General features: G+C 36.5%; 1 protein-coding gene and 1 pseudogene across 6 annotated transcripts in view; both read right to left on the bottom strand.

The window, feature by feature from the left end:
* LOC136123797 (recombining binding protein suppressor of hairless) overlaps positions 1–19,773 on the bottom strand; it is a 226,469-nt gene that overhangs the window by 21,577 nt on the left and 185,119 nt on the right. For 5 of the 6 annotated variants that reach the window (XM_065878149.1, XM_065878151.1, XM_065878148.1 and 2 more), the window contains 2 exons: positions 19,060–19,098; positions 2,756–2,851 (listed from right to left, as the gene is read on the bottom strand). In XM_065878149.1, the coding sequence (XP_065734221.1) occupies positions 2,756–2,851; positions 19,060–19,098 (135 nt within the window). Of the gene's footprint in view, positions 1–2,755; positions 2,852–19,059; positions 19,099–19,773 lie in introns of those variants that run through there. The other variant, XM_065878153.1, reaches the window with a different exon arrangement.
* LOC136123733 (large ribosomal subunit protein uL6 pseudogene) lies at positions 10,568–14,528 on the bottom strand (annotated as a pseudogene).

Here is a 19,773-nt window from a genome sequence, read left to right on the forward strand (position 1 = left end):
TAAAAAGTAAAACTAGCCACTAACATACTAAGTGGGATACCAACTATGTTATGCAAATAAATACTCATCATTAGGCACAAAAGTGAATCCTGAGAATGATTTAAGATTTTAGGATAAAACTTCCTACCCAAATATTTCTAGCATCATTCACTGGAGTTATTTTGTAAGCCAAGATGACTGTGGTCATGTCCCCAGGTTACCTCATGCCTAATGCAAGAAAGAAAGCAGATCTTCCTCTTTCCGCTGCACTCCACTAAGGAGTAAGGGACAAGAACTCTTCCAGTAAGAAGCCCTACCAGTTATCCAGGAGGCTGACCTGTGTTAGCAGCCCCTGACGACTAATACCTTTTTAAAATCAAGTAATTTTAATAGGTTTTTACCTTTACTGTGAAACTAGTGTATGTCTCTTCTGGAAATTTTAATAATACAATAAACATAGAAAGTAGTTACTCTGGCTTTTTCATCTTTTTTTTTAATTCTTTGGAGTCAGAAGCTAAGATTCTTTGAGCTTTCCTCTGACTGGGGTTTTAGACCCACCAGGCTATACCCCAAATAATAGAAAGAAATTGAAAATAAGGGCAACCATAATAACAGTTAACCATTAAATCACCTATTTTAACTTGATAAACCACTATATCTTTGTATTTTTAACAGTGACTAACAAACAGGAACCTTATCTGGACTAATCTTTTGAGTAGCTCTTCCCCTTCTGTTATCTGCACTGGGCCTCAGTTATCCACTGAAGTATTAAATGACTTAGTGACTTTTAAAATTCCCATCCAAGATGCTTTTGCACAGTACCTGGAACCTTACAGGTTGTGAGAAATAAAGAATAGATGAGTTAATAAATGAATCCAATTGTATTAAACTGAGCAACACTGCCCAGGTTGGCAGCTTATACAATGAACATATGTTTTCCTATCTTCATTAGATCCAGCCCAATCTCACTCTGCTAATGGTAAAAAGAGAATCCCAGACAAAGTGAAGTTTACAAAGTTTGTGTTTTTTAGACATCTTTAGGTTCTTCAGGTACCTTTTCCATCTTCAAGCCTTGCTGTAGATAATTAACACTCAAACATAAAATGCAAGGCTATGAAAATTAGGGAAATGAAAAAAATATGAAATTTGGAATTACAGACCCAGGAGTTTTAATCCTGGTTTTTATCAACTCCTAACTAAAGTGAATCTGGGCATATTTAAAGTCTCTGATCTTTAGTCTCCTCACTCACAGAATGGGGATTAAAGCATGCCTACTTTACAAGATTATTCTGAGGATTAAAATTTAAAGACATTTGTAAGGCATTTCCAGAACAATGTCTAGCTCGTGACTGGATAAAGGGAAGCTGTTCCTTCTTCAGATTCACTATGAAATACAAGGCTGACCCTTTAGACCCATCTCAAGTAATGAGGGTATTGACTTATGCTGTTTTGCTTGGTTGGGGGGAAGGAGACAATCTCCTATATACACGTGATTTCATTATTGGCGGGGGGGAGGGGGGGAAGAGCAGACAGAACACCTGAATTTCCAGTACCAACTTCATGCACAAAGGGGTCACTATCTCGATTTGGTTTCTTCGTCCCAAACTGCAAGTACCAACTTCTTCACATATTTAACTCTAAATCAGATGATTTAAGTTCCATTAGTAAAGTAATCAGAAATTTAGTAAACTTGAATAACTAAAAAAGAACACTTGGCAGTATGAGTCCTAAATGCTGTTTTCAGCTGTTCATCCTCTTTGAGGATAACATTATCAACTAAACAGTTTCACCTTTTTTTCAGCTCAGATTTAGAGGACTTTGAGAAAGAGACTATTTAAAATTCTTCCAGCCTGTAAATTAATATACTACCTTTCCCTTCTCTTATGCATATGCTAAGATCTCCTTTATCTCACAAATTCTAAGATTCCACTCATTCCTTTCAATCCAACACCCAAACCTGAGTTTTCATTCCTTCTCCCAATTCAGTTTTGGTGCCTTTCTAGCCAATCCAAAAAAATCTTTCATCTTCCCCCGTAAGCAGCCTTTGTCTACAAAACGCTTAACACAAAAATGCTGTCTGAAAGACAAAGGCTTGAGAAACTATTAACAAGAAAATTCCAGGAACCAAGTGAAATAACAAAAATCCACAATTATATACCAAAAATGCTGAAATTTTAAAAATACTAAGACAAACACTAAATATTAAAATCCCTATTATAATTTAATTTTGGCTAATCTGATTTATAGGTCATTTCTGTAGTGCCACATTCATGTGGTATGAGTACCAGCTCAGCTTTGCTGGGTTTTTTAACCTGAATAGGCACAGGGTCAGGGTGGAGAGGGCTGGGAGTACTTTCCTTCACAATCACTGCATAATTCAATTTGGGGGTTTGTTTAAGCCTTTTTCTTTTTAAAATGGTACTTTTGGGGTCACATTTCTTTATAAAACTACATTTTCCACCGAAAGGAAAGCTACTTTTTGAATGAGCTAATGTATCACAGAAATACTTAGAGAACACCATGCAGCCCCAAATAAAAACTACGGATTATTTCATTTTGTGAAATCACGGATTTAACCAGAGGATCTTTACAAAATTAGCCACAATTTACTTTGTTTCTCCCTCTTCAATAGAGACAAATCCCCCATTTTTCATTTTGTACTTGCAAATTAACCCAATAGAAACCATCCTCTTACTTGTATATTAATACATCACTTGCAAATTCATGATAGCCATTATTAGCCATTAATTATCTACCAGAAAAACAATAATCTTACCTTTTTTCATTTCCATATGACTTCTGTGCAACTTTTGCATGAAGAATAAGTACTGTTTGATCCCCTCGCTCTTTTAAATAATTTCGCATAGCTTCCCTAAAATAAAATATAAATATCACCATTACAGGGGTAAGATTTAGAGTATTACTATGCTCTATAATGAGAATACTTAAGAATATGTTTCAAACAAGCAACTCCAAAAATGAAAACAATAAAGCAAAACAAACCCATGAACTAAATTTAAAGAATATTATACAATGGGGAAATATACACTGCTCATCTTCAACTCTATTCTTTGTTCTTTGAAAGAAGCTGTCCCTCGCTCTTGGAATTTATGATACAACTCAATTAAACCACAATTACAACTTAGAGAATAACTAGAATCACTATGTACACTGCTAATTAGGCTTTAAACCCTTTATAAAATTAATGCATGCAATACTTTTGTATTTAATAATCTGATTCACTACCACCACTAGCCCCTCTCCTCCAGCTATTAGAATGAGTATTTTTTACTGAATACAAAGCCATAAGAAATCCTTAGGTCATACAAATTTATTATTACATGTTCTTAAAGTAACAACCCTACAAAAGGACTAAGAAAGGGCTACCATTTATATACAGATACATAATTACTCTCAAGGATGTTACTAAACACATAAAGTTAATAAAAGCTAATGCAAATTAGTGAAAAACAATTAAATTTTGGAAAAAATACAATGTTAATTATTTCAAGCACAAAATACTCCAACTATCTATTTATTATGCAAGTGTATAAAAAATTCAATGTCTTAAAAATATTTATTCACCCAATTATTTTGCTAAGCAATATAATAGAGTATGAAGAACACAAGGTCTACACAGATCAAACTTTACATTTCTGAATCAGTAGAATCCCAGTTCTTGAGATGTTTAACACATTACAAAATAAAGCAAAAGTGCTTCAAAGGCAATCATCAAGAAACTTTTAATAAAGTGAATGCTATTTTTATTTATAAGTAAAAGACAAATGTATAGGGGATAGCTACAGAATAGTAGTAAGCTATTAAACGCGGGGAATTCTAGACTTCTGGCACTTTGAAACTAAGTGGCCTGGAGCAAATTTCTTAACCTCATCTAGCTTGACTTTCTGTATCTGATAATAACGATAATGCTGACATAACATAGAGTGGTTGTGGGGATTAAATGAGATGACAGTGCTTATGTTTAGTGACTGAAAACCTTTTGGCTCAAGGCAGGAATGGTAACACTGGAATCCAACAGATTGCACATTATTCCTTACCACTGTAACAAAGCTCAAAGTCCAGTAAAGACAGCAAAAAATGTTTGGAAAACAAATTGTAATGAGATTCATGTTCCAAATAGAGGTATGACCAAAGAGCTCCAATAGAGAGTGTCTATGTAAAGGAGGGGAGGGGTGATAAAGGACCACTCCTAGGAAAATTTTCTTAGAAGAGCTAACTTCTGAAGGAAAAGGAATAGTCACAGTAAGTGGAAGGAAGAAAGAGTAAGGCATTCCAGGGCCAGGGAGAGAAGTATGGACGAGCAGGAATGACCCTGCAAATTTGGGTACAGCAAGAGATTCAGGCTGAGGAGTAAACCAGCCACAAAAAACAATAGTAGCTAAGATTTCTTGAGTGTTTACTATGTGCCAGGCCCTGAATAAATGCATTATTTCACTTAATCCTCATAATCCAAAAGATAAGTATTGTTAATACCATGCTGAATGTCTTGCAATTAATAAATGGTAGTCAGGAAACTGAAACAAATTCTCTAAAATTCTAAAGTGAGCCATGGCAGTGAATAAAATTGAGAAGTTGGGTACAGTCAAATTGTGAAAATCCCTCGAAAATCTGACATTTGTAAACTTAAATACTAAGTATAAAAGTTTAAGCTAATTCAAATATCACCCTATGATAAGATGGTGATAAAAGTGGTAGCAGGTAATAAAAATTTTAAGACACCTAGAAAAAACTTAAAATAAAAAAATCCATCTCTTTGAGAGTTAGGAAAAGATCATCATTTAATTTTATCTCCACTCCATTACAGAAAAACACCATGCCGTGGAAAGTGGATTTTCAATCTACACAAAAAGCAATTCAAGATCTTGAGGTTTCTTTTAAACATACAGTTAATTTTCCTTTATAGTTAATTCTAGTGGTGAAATAGAGAAGGGGTTTTAGAAAGCATAGAGAAAAGACAAACTTGAAAAAAGGCTGACACACCAAGAAAGAGGTAATAGAAGACAGTACAGGAGAAGACAGGTTTTAAGTCTTTTGTTTCAGGAGAAGCAAGTGTTAATAGATTCTACTGGACAAATGTCAACTCTGAAGTGCCCCAGAACGCCAAGCTGGAAGTATTTAATAGGTTGTTGGAAACAACCATCTGTAGTTCCAGAGAGGAATCTGGGCTGGAAAAGTACGGTTCATTGGTATACACAGTTCATAAATAAAGCCATGGTAGTCAATGAAGTCTCCCAGAAAGAAAACACAGTGATAGGAGAGTCAAGAAGAAAATGTATAAAAGGAAATGAAGAACCGGTAGGGGTAGAACTGACACTGTCTATTAGATGCTATGGAAGGAGACAACCTCAAAAGAGGGGAACAATCAAAAGGTAAGATGCTGGAAAAGTGAAGGTCACTTTAATTTTGCAAGAAGTCTAACAGCCACCAGTTAAAGCCTCACAAGTTATTTGTAAAATGAGAGGTCATTGTGATGCCTAACAAGTAAGAAAAGAGCCATAGGTACTATCTGGAAATACCCTCCAGGGAATGGAGAAAGAAGCTGACTATGTACAATGATTGAAAATCGGTATTGAAGGACTGGCTAATGTTGAAATCCATAAATGATAGTGTCAAGTCCCACTAACATTCCAAGGGAATAGAGACAGCACATTCTCAAACCTGCTGGGTACTGGACAAGAGGTGCAGCGTGGAGAGGATAACGATTAATAAGGGATTTGAGGTGTTACTAAGTCACGTGACTGACCATAGCATTCAAGGTAGATAAGAAAACAAAAGCTAAGCCAGAAGAAGGTCAATATCTTGACAAAACTGGCACAGAAGCCCAGTCACTGGCATAAAAAGTGAAAAGTTGCTATATACTTGAAAAAAAAATTTTTAAGAAACCATTTTAAATATATTTCCCCATGCCGAATTCTATTTGCATTTACAGTCTCTATTTTATCATTTAGCAATTACTTGATATGTTGGTCATATTTCATGTCTTTTTTCCTTGTCTTCCCAAAGAGTATGCAAACCCTTTCAGACACACTATTAGGTACATTTTAGAAATGGAGGAGGGGTTAAGTAACTTTCCCAAGATGATACTGAAGTCCCAGGATTCAAATTTAGGCAGTCTGGCTTTGGAGGACAAAATTAATACTATCAGATACTTTTGCACTGGTATTATGAGCACAGTTTTGGTATGAAACAAACAGGAAGAGGTCTGAATCTTGACGCCTGTCAATTACTAAGCCTGAGTTTTCTCACCTGCCTTTTTTTAAAAAAAAAAGACAGTAATAGCTCATATTGTGAAAAATATTTTAAATTAAGTACCCCCACAAACTGACAAATATCCAGTGTCAGTAAACTCTACCTATTCTTATTATTTTCTGAGAACAATGGCAGGAGGGAGAGGGAGATGGAGGTCGGAAGACTTACACTGAAGTTTAAGGGCAAACTTGAAAATGACCTGGAGGTAAATCATCAGGTGTCTCACCTGCCTTGCAAGGCACAAGTTTTTGCAAGCATAATAGGTAAGCTACACTTTTATACATCTTCCCATTAAAGATTTATTGAGAACCTATTACATCCCAGGCACTGGTTATCGTGCTAGCTGAACTGTTCACAATAATGATTACGACAAAAGATTACAGATCTCAAGGTATTTATGATGAATGCAAGATGACAGCTCTAGTTTTCCTTGTCTTTTCCCTTCATATTTATAATACAAATTCTTGAAAAAAGCAACTAGAACCTTAAGTAACCATTAATAATAGTTGCCCTGTAGTAGTAATTTGCCAAATAGCTTCTTTCAACAAGAAAAAATTTTCCTTTGTTAATAGAATATCAAACATTAAAATTACGTTATCTGGCAGTTAAAGGTTGACAGCTTTGTTGTGCACCTTAAGGAGCCGTTCAAAAAGATATAGGCAATATACTCAAAAGAAACACAATTAAAAAGTAAAGACCATGGAATGACAGCCCATGTGCTCTTCATTTAGTCTAGGATTTGGTTAATTGAATAGGGTTTCAATTTCAGCAGTGTTGACATCCTGGGCTAAACAATTCTTTGTTGTGAGGGAGCTGTGCTGTGCATTGGAAGGTGTTTAGCAACATCTCTAACTTCTACCCATTAGAAACCAATAGCACCTTTCCTACAGTTGTGACAACCAAAAATGTCTCCAGATATTGCCAAACGTCAGAGGGGTAAAGGGGGAGGTCACCTGGGTTGAAAACCAGTGGATTAAAGAAAACCAAAAATGTTCCAACAATAAGTTGAGAAAATCACTCAATGTCTTTTTAAGAAAGAATGAGGGAAATTTTGTCATTTGAAGACATAATATAGGTGCTGTAAAAACGTTACCAGTAGAATTACTACTTTGTATTACTGAATTGTTAAAAAACAGTAACAACAAAGCTAAAACTCATAATTTGTTGTAAGTTACTATCTAACAAGTTTTGAAGCTTATGTATTCTTTGTTATTTCATTTAATAATTCCTTATAAAATATTCATTCTGAATGAAAGCCAATTAACAATTATTTGAAGAACACCATGGAGCAACTATTTTTGAAAGAGTTTACTCACTTAAAACACATTAGCTTAAATGTTTAGAAAATCAGAAAATTTTACCAGTATTTTTACTCACATGAAAGCACGGCAAATGCCATTCTAGCTTGACATGTTTAAACTATCACCATCTTCGTCAAATTTCTGGCTCTTTTTTCCTTTATAAACGTCTTTTTTTTTTTGAATATCGCAAACAAAATTCACAAAAAAGACCATCCTTAACAGTGTTAACCCCTATTTTTCTGAAAATAGAACCCTTACTTCCTCACCACATTCATATACGCCACCATGATTAGGCCAAGGGGCACATAAGTGATTTAAACCAGATGTACATGTGCGTGCACACATTGGGGGCTGGGGGGAAAGCATTTGAGCTGGGAGCTAAACATAGCCAGTCCCAACTACTCAAGGAATGAAGTGGCCCACAAACTTGGAAAGTCCAGACAGCCATCCTTACAGATAGGATCAGTCCCTGTACTACTCAAATTGGAATTTTGTCACTTGTAAAATCCAAATAATAAAGGTTCCAATGTGAACTGTCTTCTGATAAAGAAACCTAGTTTTGTTGTATCAAGTGTGCCCAAAGTAATTCCATACACACACCTCTGTACCTGCAAACATTTTAGAGAGCTGCAGTGTATACTTTGAGTAGTATTCAGTATACTGAATACTACTACAGGCCACAGGTCAGCAAACCACACTAGCAGCCTGTTTTTGTACTCTCTAGGAGCTAAGAATGCCTTTTACATTTTTAAAGGGTTGTAAAAAAGAACAGAAGTCTATGCAACAGAGATAGTATGCAGACCTCAAAGCCTAAAATATGTACTACTTGGCTCTTCACAGAAAACATTTGCTGACCCCTTCATAAGCAATAAAAAATAAAATGATTTTAAAAGAAAAGTTGCAAAACTGGAATTTCCCTGGTGGTGCAGTGGTGAAGAATCCGCCTGCCAATGCACGGGACACAGGTTTGATCCCTGGTCCAGGAAGATCCCACATGCTGCAGGGCAATTAAGCCCGTGTGCCACAGCTACTGAGCCTGCGAGCCACAACTCCTGAAGCCCATGCACCTAGAGCCCATGCTCCACAACAAAGAGAAGCCGCCGCAATAAGAAGCCCACACACCGCAACAAGTAACCCCCGCTCGCCGCAACTACAGAAAGCCCACACACAGCAACAAAGACCCGAAACAGCCAAACATAAATAAATTTATTTTAAAAAATTTTGTTTAACTGTGTCAGAAAAACTGTGCTTTTAGAACACTATCTAAAAGATCATCCTCTAAATAACAACCCATTTTTTCACTGTTGTTTAAGTTGGAAGATGGAGGTTAGGATAGAATAGGGTAGGTTTAAGAGATTTTTTTTAAGGGAAAGAAACCCTCTCTGAATTGAAGTGTCCAACCTCCATACACCCGAATGAAAAGTGATATAAAATTCCTTATTTATTCATTCATTTATGGCTGTGTTGGGTCTTTGTTGCTGTGCACGGGCTTTGTCTAGTTGTGGACAGTGGGGCCACTCTCCACTGTGGTGTGCGGGCCTCTCATCGTGGTGGCCTCTCCCGTCGCAGAGCACAGGCTCTAGGCGCCCAGGCTTCAGGAGTTGTGGCTCGCAGGCTCTGGGGCACAGGCTCAGCAGTTGTGGAGCACGGGCTTAGCTGTTTCGCGGCATGTGGGATCTTCTCGGACCAGGGCTCGAACCCGTGTCCCCTGCCCTGGCAGGCGGATTCTTAACCACTGCGCCACCAGGGAAGCCCTAAATTATTTTTGATCAAATACAAGACCCTAAAATTTTCCTAAAACGGAAAACTCTTTAAAGGAGAAATGAGGAAATATGGTGAAAAAGAGCCAGATGGGACCTAAACTTGCTATACTGTCAGAAGGGAAAATGTCCTGACTTTTGAAATTAAGGTTAAATTTTTATCACAGAATTGGGAATTGATTTCACATTCCAATTTTCTGTTTTATTCAAACTGTTTTACTAAATGGCTTTATACTAGCTTTGATAATAAAGAGTAAAAAATCTAAGTTTGCCCTCTTTAAGAGATTTAAACAAATAAAGCGTACCTAAATTCTCCCTTGGAAGACACACTAATTTCTTCTAAGGTATTTTTAAAGGGTAAAATGCTACTAAAATTTTTTACAGCTTTACTGAGGTTTAAATTGAAATACAGAAAAATGCATTTATTTTCAAGTGTACAATTTGCTAGGTTTTGGCATATGTATACACCATCAGCACAATCCAGAAAGACAGTCATCATTCCCAAGTTTCTGTCTCTCCCCAACCCCAAGAAACCACTGATCTACTGTTATTATAGATTAGTTTGCATTTTCTACAATTTTATATAAAATTCTACTTTCTCCCGACTTCTTTAGAAAATTGGACATAATTATCCTAAGATTCCTCTATGTTGTTGCATGTATCAATAGTTCATTCCTTTTCATTGCTAAATAGAAAGCCATTGGAGAATATACCACGATTTGTTGGTCCATTCACGTGTTGGTGGGTATTTGAGTTATACCTATATGGCTATTATAACTAACACTTCCACAAACATCTGTATTCAGGTCTTTGTATTAATACGTTTCCATTCTTCGTAACTGAATATGTAAGAATGAAATGGCTAGGCCATATGGTAGGGGAGTCTTAACTTCTTAAGTGCCATTTTATTGCGCTTCACTTTATTGCACTTCACAGATATTGTCTTTTTTTTTTTTTAACAAATTGGAGGTCTGTGGCAACCCTGCAACAAGCAAGTCTTTCAGCACCATTTTCCCAACAGCACTATTTTTTAATTAAGGTAAGTACTTTTTTCCCCCAGACATAATGCTATTGCATTAGACATAATGCTATTACATTATAGCGTAAACATAACTTTTACATGCAACAGAAAACAAAAAAATTTGTGACTTTTTTCCCCCAAATCAAAAGAGCTTTTATTGCATCTTTAAAATATCACAAATGAGTCCGAAGAATCATCTGGCATCTTGCTGTTTCTGTAGCCAGACCACTCAAATATTATTCATCAGCCTGCTGAACTGTTTCTTTTTTCAGAAACATAGATAACATCCAAAAATTTTTTGATATCCTTGTTTTTAACTGTTGGCGCTTGCTGAATCAAAGCAGCTAAATTTGACACAAGTTCAATGTCGTTTCCTTCAAGAATCAACTCATCTTTCTGGACCTGATACTGAACAAGCAACGCCTGGCCTCATCCAAACCCTCAGGATGTATTTTTCACCCCCAAAATTTTGGATTTCAACAAGAGAACCATTCTCCTGAATATCAACATTGATGGGGAACTGAGCATATACAGACCTCATAACAGAAGTCCAGTGTAACACCCTTGATCATGTTCTGTATACAACTACAGACAGTGCAAACAGTCGCCAGTTCCCTTCTATTTCCCCACCATTTGTGAAGCCAGAATGTCTTCTTTTTCTTTCCAAGGAGACTGAGTTCTACATTGATGTGACTGAAGTCCCTCCACAGGGTGCCTCTAGAAAATTTGTGTGTCTTGCTTGTTTTCGTCTAAAAGCTGTATAATTTGACATTTTACATTTAGGTCTATTTTGATCTAATTTTTGTATATGGTTCCAGGTATGAATCATAGTTATTTTATGTTATATAAGTGGTGGGTGCATATGGTTATCCAACTGTTCCAGAATCCTTTGTTAAAAACCCTTTAGCTGACTAAACTGCCTTTGTACCTTGACTGAAAAACTTATCTCAAGAACAATTTCTGGCCACTATTCTGTCGCAATGATCTACTTGCTATCTTTAAACCAATACCATCCTTGATTACTGTAGCTATCTAACAAGCTTTGAAATCAGGTAGTGTTAAGTTCTTACTGCCCTTTTTCAAGGTTGTTCTGGATAGTCTAAGACATTTGCATTTGCATCATAAATTTCAAAAACAGCTTGTCAACTGCTATTAAAAAAAGCCCATTGGGATTTTGATTGGGATTATGTTGAATCCATAGATGAATTTGGGAAGAACTGACACTATTGAGTCTTCTGCTCAAAGAACATTTATTTAGGACTTTACAGCAATGTTTTGTAGTTTTCAGTACATAGTTTTTGCACATCATGTGTCAGATATTTTCCCCTAAGAATCACATATTTTTTGATGCTACTGTTTTTTAAATTTCAATTTCCCACTGTTCATTACTAGTATAAAAAACGCAATTCATTTTTGTATGCTTTATACGTTGACTGTGTAGCCTACCACCTTGTTAAACTCACCTATTAGTTCTAATAACTTTTTTTTTTTGGAAGATTCCATAGAGATAATACTGATGTCTACAAATAAAGTCAGTTTTACTTCTTTCCAATTTAGATGCCTTTCTTTTTCTGGCCTTACCCGTACTAATTAGAACCTCAAGTACAATGTTAAATGGAAGTGGTTAAAAGTGGACACCCCTGCATTGTTCCTGATCTTGAGGGAAAACATTCAGTCTTTCACAAGTATGGTGTTAAATGTAGTTTGTTTATAGGTAACCTTTATCATAATGAGGAAATTCCCTTCTATTCCTAGATTGATGAAAATTATGATGAAGAATGAAATGTCAAAAGCTTTTTCTAAATCCCTGAGATGACCAAATGATTTTCCTTTTTTGTTGTTAATGTATTAAAATGACATTGATTGATTTCCATTTCTGAGATAAATCTCATTAGATCACGATGTATCATCCTTTTAATATACTGTTGGAGGACTTCCCTGGTGGTGCAGTGGTTAAGAATCCACCTGCCAATGCAGGGGACACAGGTTTGAGCCCTGGTCCAGGAAGGTCCCACATGCCATGGAGCAATTAAGCCCATGCGCCACAACTACTGAACCTGTGCTCTAGAGACCGTGAGCCACAACTACTGAAGCCCACACGCCTAGAGCCCCTGCTCCACAACAAGAGAAGCCACCGCAATGAGAAGTCCATGCACCACAACGAAGAGTAGCCCCCGCTCGCCGAAATTAGGGAAATCCTGTGCACAGCAATGAAGACCCAATGCAGCCAAAAATAAAAATAAAATTTAAAAAAGAAATAAACAGATCAAAAAAAATACTGTTGGATTCGTTTTGAAAAACTGTTAAAACATTTTATATCTGTGCTCATAAGGAATGTAAGTCCACAATTTTATTTTAATGTCTTTGTCTGCTTTTAGTAACAGGGCATCACTGTCCTAACCGAATGAACTGGGAAATGTCCTGCTTTCCAGTTTTCTGGAAGAGTATGTATAGAACTGGCATGATGTATTTCTTAAATGTCTGGTAGAATTCAATAGCAAAATCATCTAAGCCTGGAACTTTCTATGTGGAAGGTTTAGAATTACAAGTTCAATTTCTTCAGATATAGGGTTATTCAGGTTATCTATCTGTTTCTTCCTGAGTAAGCTTTGGTAGCTTGCCTGTTTCAAGGAATTTGTGTATCTCTTCAAAAGTTGTTGAATTTATCGGCAGAAAGTTATTTCTAATATTTGCTTGTTATCCTTTAAATATCTGTAGAATCTAAAGTGATATTACCTTTCTCATTCTTGACGCTAGTAATTTATACAGAAACAGATTTCTATTTGATATGATTATCCTTCTGCCTGAAGGATTTCTTTAACATTTTTTGTAGCTCAGGCCTGTTTATGATTAATTCCTTTTCAGTTTCTTATGTCTAAAAATGTCTTTATTTTGCCTTTGCTAGGTATAGAATTCTAGGTTGCCGTATTTTTCCCCCTTGAATACTTTAAAGCTCTTGTTCCACTGTCTTCTCCCTAACAAGGTTTCAGATGAGAAACCTCTGTCATCCTTATCTATATCTTTTTTTCCTCTGTATATAATTTATCTTTTTTTCTCTGTTGCATTTAACATTTTCTCTTTATCACTGACTTCAAGCAATTTGATGATGATGTGGTTTTAAAAAAATGATAGTTTTTGCACTTGGGATTCACTGAGTTTCTTGGAACTGTGGTTTTATAGTTTTCACCAAATTTAGAAATTTTTCAGCCATTATGTCTTCATATATTCTTTTAGTCATACCTTCCCCCCTTAAATGACTCCAATTACATGTATATTGGTGTATTTGAAAATAAACCACAGCCCATTAATGATCTTTTTTTTTCCAGATATTTTCTGTGTGCTTCATTTTGGATAGTTTCTATTGGTATGCCTTCAAGTTTGCTAATCTCTTCTTCAACAGTGTATATCTGTGATTAATCCCACCAAGTGTATTTTTTCATTTAAATACTTTAGTTTTCATCTCTAGAATTTGCTTTTGATCTTCCCTTTTTTATCTTCCAGGTCCTCTATTTAAGTTGTTCAACCTCTCCTCTAGCTCAGGGATCTACAATTACAGCCTGCATGTCGAATGCAATCCACCGCCTATTTTAGAAATAAAGTTATACTCCAGTATACAGAAATGTCCATTGGTTTACACACTGTCTGAGGCTGCTTTTGTGCTACAACAGAGTTAAGTAGTTAACAACAGAGGCTGTTTGGGTCACAAAAATACCTACCATTTTACCCTTTAACAAAAATTTTATACACCCCTGGTCTTAGCTTCTTTTTTTTTTAAACATCTTTATTGGAATATAATTGTTTTACAATGGTGTGTTAGTTTCTGCTTTATAACAAAGTGAATCAGCTATACATATACATATATCCCCATATCTCCTCTCTCTTGCATCTCCCTCCCATCCTCCCTATCCCACCCCTCTAGGTGGACACAAAGCACGGAGCTGATCTCCCTGTGCTATGCATCTGCTTCCCACTATTTATTTTACATTTGGTAGTGTATATATGTCAATGTCACTCTCTCACTTCGTCCCAGCTTACCCTTCCCCCTCTCCATGTCCTCAAGTCCATTCTCTACGTCTGTGTCTTTATTCCTGTCCTGCCCCTAGGTTCTTCAGAACCACTTTTTTTTTTTTCGATTCCATATATATGTGTTAGCATACTGTATTTGTTTTTCTCTCTCTGACTTACCTCACTCTGCATGACAGTCTCTAGGTGATCTTAGCTTCTTAAACATAAAGAAGACAAATGTAATAACTGTTTTAATGTCTTTGTCTAATTTTATCATCTGTGTCATTTCTGGGTTGGTTTTAATTGACTGATTTTTCTTATTATGAATTATATTTTCCCTACTTCTTTTTACAACTGGTTATTTTGATTAGATGTTAAGACACAATGAATTTCATCACCTTTTTGAGTGCTGCATATTTTTTATTCCTTTAAATATTCTTGAGCTTTGTTTTAGGACACAGTTACTTAGAAAAAGTTTTATCCTTTCAACCTTGCTTTTAAGTTTTGTTAGGTGAAACCAGAGCAGCATTTAGTCTAGGCCTAATTTTGTACCACTACTGAAACAAAACACTTCTGAGTACTCTTGTTGATGCGCTGTGAATTATGAGATTTTTTTCCACTTTGGCTATTGGGAACAGGCACAATTCATAGTATTGAGGGAGCTCTAGGAATTCTTTCCTCTAATTGTTTAGGTTGTTTTTCCTCCCAACCTTCGGTAGTCTCTCACAAGGTGGTAATCAATACTCAGCTTAAGACTAGAGAGGACCCTCTGTAGATCTCTGCATAGCTCTTTCCTCTCCAGTTCTCTGCCCTAACAGTTCTGGCCACCTTAGCCTCCTAATAGTCCCAGCTCTACCTCCACAACTCAGGGTGCTTACTAGGCTCCACCTGGATTCCCCTTCCCTACATCATGTACTGGAAACTTTCTCCAGGCACTAAGCTGAGGCAATTGTAGGGCTCACCTCATTTGTCTCCTGTCTCTCAAGGATCACTGTCCTTTCTTGCCTGCCATTCAATATCTTGAAAACCACTGTTTCATATATTTTGTCCAGGTTTTTAGTTGTTTTAGGCCGAAGAGCAATTCTAGTTCCTGTTACTCTATCTTGCCTAGAAGCAGAAGTCCTAAAAGCTACTAAAATTTTCCAAACAGGGAAAATTGCTTAAAGGGTAAATGGAAAATCATGATAAAGTAGATGGGACCTAACTATATTACTGTTTATATTTAAGGAAAGGAAAGGAAATTTTACATATGCAGGTAACTATTCATCAAAATATATTTTATCAGGGACTTCCCTGGTGATCCAATGGTAAAGAATCCACCTTCCATAGAGTCTGTCATACAGAGTGAAGTAAGTCAGAAAGAGAAAAACAAATACCGTATGCTAACACATATATATGGAATCTAAGGAAAAAAAAACAAAGTTCATAAAGAACCTAGGGGCAAGACGGGAATAAAGACAAGACCTACTACAGAATGGACTTGAGGATATGGGGAGGGGGAAGGGTAAGCTGTGACAAAGCGAGAGAGTGGCATGGACATATATACACTACCAAACGTAAAACAGATAGCTAGTGGGAAGCAGCCGCATAGCACAGGGAGCCGCATAGCACAGGGAGATCACAGGGAGCTTTGTGATCACCTAGAGGGGTGGAATAGGGAGGGTGGGAGGGAGGGAGACGCAAGAGGGAAGAGATATGGCAACATATGTATATGTATAACTGATTCACTCTGTTATAAAGCAGAAATTAACACACCATTGTAAAGCAAAAAAAAAAAAAAAGAATCAACCTTCCAATGCAGGGGACATGGGTTCAATCCACATGCCGTGGGGCAACTAAGCCCACATGCCACAACTACTGAGCTCACGTGCCTCAACCAGAGAGCCTGCATGCCACAAACTACAGAGCCCACGTGCTCTAGAACACGTGCGCCACAACTACAGAGCCCATGCGCCCTGGAGCCTGTGTGCCACAACTAGAAAAGAGAAGACCTGCATGCCACAACTAGAGAGAAGCCCGTGTGCCACAACAAAAGATCCCGCATGCCTCAACAAAGATCCTGTGTGCCACAACTAAGACCCGCGTACCACAAAAAAAAAAAAAAAAAAAAAAGACCCGACACAGCCTAAATGAATGAATGAATGAATGAATGAATGAATAAATAAATATTTTATCGTTAGGAGTCACTTGAACCTATTGCTGCTGGTAATGAAATTAAAATATTTATCTATTAAATTTTAAATTTCAAAATGCCTATCTATGTGAATTAAGCAATTCTAGTTAGAATTTCAAGATATATAAAAATAATTGAAAATACATTTACATGGACCTGTGAGATAAGTTATATTTTCCCAGCCCATTTGATCTGAAATACACCTTAAATTTTTTTTTATTTTGAATTTCAGGCACAGAGAAAAGTTACGAAAGCACAAACAATTCCTAGTCCCCATTTCCCCCAGACTCTCGAATGTTAATATTTTACCATATTTGTATATTATGGGTTTTTGTGGGGGGTTTTTGCGGTACGCGGGCCTCTCACTGTTGTGGCCTCTCCCGTTGCGGAGCACAGGCTCCGGACGCGCAGGCTCAGCGGCCATGGCTCACGGGCCCAGCCGCTCCGCAGCATGTGGGACCTTCCCAGACCGGGGCACGAACCCGTGTCCCCTGCATCGGCAGGCGGACTCTCAACCACTGTGCCACCAGGGAAGCCCTATATATTATGTTTTTAAAACCATTTAAGAGCACATTATAGATATAAAGTCCCTTTTTCCCAAGATACTTGTGTTTATTTCCTAAAAAGACAGTCTCTTATACAATCACAATGCAATTATCACTGGTAATAGATTTTATTCAGATGTCTCCAACTGTCCCTCTAATGTCCTTTATTGGGGGTGGGAGTGTGGAGCAGTATTGAGAAACAGCTGTCCTCAGGCCAAATCAGAATAGTGTTTAGTTTATTTGTTTTTTTAATTAATTTGAGCTGGAACAGACACACCATTCATTTCCATATTGTCTACGGCTGATTTGGGGATGCAAGAACAGAGCTGAAAAGTCAAAACAAACTCAGTTTGCCCCAAAAAGCCTAACACTTTTATTATGTGGCCTATTACAGAAAACGTTTGCCAACTCCAGCTTTAGAGCACAAGAAAAATTTGTTCCTGCTCCAGGTTCAGTTGAATTTGTCATGTTTAACTTAGTTGTCATGTCTTTTTGGTCTCCTTTACTCTGGTACTCCTCAGTCTTAGTTTTTCATGATTTTGAAATTTTTGAAGAGTAGATGCTGTTTATTTTATAGAAATGTCCTTCCATCTGTGTCTGTCTGATGCTTCCTTATGCTTAGATTTAGCTTATGCATTTTTGGCAAGAACCACTACAAAAGTGATAGTATGTCCTCAGGATGCATATGATACTTAGTTGTCCATTATTAGTGATGTTAATTTAGAACGCTTAATTAAGGTGGCATCTGCCAGGTTTCTTCACTGTCATGTTACTGCTTTTCACTTTATAATTAACCATACTTTGTGAAGATATGCTTAGACACTATAAAAACACTTTGTTTCTCATCAGACTTTAAACCAGTAGTTTAAGAATTCACTGATGATGTTGGCCTGAAACGATTATCACTGTAACGGTTGCCAAAATGTGCTTTCCTAGTTCCATGATTCCTTCTACACTTATTAGGTAGAATTCTTCTGTAAAGAAAAGCTATCTCCTCTCCCCCATTTATCGAATTATTTATTTAACTCAGTGTAGACTTCTAAACTGTCCTTTTATTTTATGGGTTTTAATCTATTATTATCATTATTTATTTTGATGACCAAAGTGTCCATGATTTGGCTAAAAGAAGCCTCTTCAAACTGGCTCCCTTTGTGTGTACTTCTGGCATGCCCCTGTCATTCTTTGAGTGAAACAGCTTTTTTAATAATAGTAATAATGTGGAAACAACCCAAATGGCTATCGGTGTGAATTAAATAAGGAGTAGTGGGAAGACAAGGAAAATCTATGGATACACTAAGGAGAACAAGGTAGAAGATCTGCAGTTAACAGAACAATGGTAGAGTATGATGCCAGACTTTAAAAAGAAAAAAGACAGGTATATGTGTATACACACATACGATTTTCTTGAAAGATACTAATGACACAGGGTAGCATTAACTCTAGGACTGTAACTGTGGAACTGAATGTCTTATTTTTATTTTACAATCACTGATGGTTAGAAATTTTAAAAATCATTTTCAAGACTAACACTTTTAAATTTAACATGTGTAATTAAAATGCATACCGTAAAAAATTACATAATTAGAATATAATATTTATAGTCTCATTAAAAATGGATAATATCTTTGTTTTAAAATTCTTTTCTAAAAGCATTTAAGTATCTTTCAAGTTCCAGTTGTGATCAACAAATTGTGACTGGCTAATGAAGCTAGATATATCTAGCATTGTAGATATCTTTACATTGTAGCCCTTGTTATACTAACTATATAATACTCAATATTAATTCTTGAAAGATTTCATTTTTCCCTTTGAACTGTATCCTCTTACCCTGTTTTTTGAAGGGAGAAAAAGGGGAGATGTGGGGAAGGGAGGGTGGAAATACGCTTATGATCTAGATACCATTATGTGAATAACTTCTTGCAAAGAACATCTAATATAGCTTCCAAAATGACAGGATCTAACACTTTTATGAAATGTTTGGGTGAAAGACTAACATAATGCTTACCTAGTAAGTCGTTTAGGTGGAGGCCGCTCACCAAATTTTCTAGAGAAAAAATAAGAAAAAAAAATTAAATAGGCTGTATGACATGCTCCACAGTAAGCTTTTTAGGCACCATGAAATCTCCTTTATGACTTATACTTCAACCCTACTAAAGTCCAGTGTAAAAAGAAATCCTCTAGTAAACACCTATACCCAGTTATAACAAAATACATTCTTTAAAACCACTCCTAAACAAAACAACAAACTCTAACTAGGCCTGACACATCCACTCTAAGCATGTACCATGCTGATTAGATGAGGATGACAGGTACCTTCCAGAGACACCTTGCTAAAAGACATCTAACCAAAGACCTCCCTGCCCCAGTCTCACATAATCTGGAGCACTCAAAAAAATCCTCACAGCCCAAGAGGTGGTATAGAGCTCACAAGTGTTTACCATGTGCCAGGCACTATGTTACACATTTTTTCCCCTTTTTAATCATTATAAAATAATTCTGGAAGATACATATTGGCCCATTTTAAAGATGTAGAAAGCAAGTTGCCCAATATCACAGAGTAAATTAAGTGACAGAGTTAAGATTTAAACCTAGATGTTGACTACTTAATTAGTTTATAGCATATGGCCCTTCAAAAATAAATATGCTATATGTACTAGCATAGAAGCATTTCAGTTGTTTGGGAGAGGGCAAAGAGAAAAGCATGAGCAAGGATAAGCAC

The sequence above is a fragment of the Phocoena phocoena genome, chromosome 5 (genome assembly GCF_963924675.1).
Source record: "Phocoena phocoena chromosome 5, mPhoPho1.1, whole genome shotgun sequence".
NCBI lineage: Eukaryota > Metazoa > Chordata > Mammalia > Artiodactyla > Phocoenidae > Phocoena > Phocoena phocoena.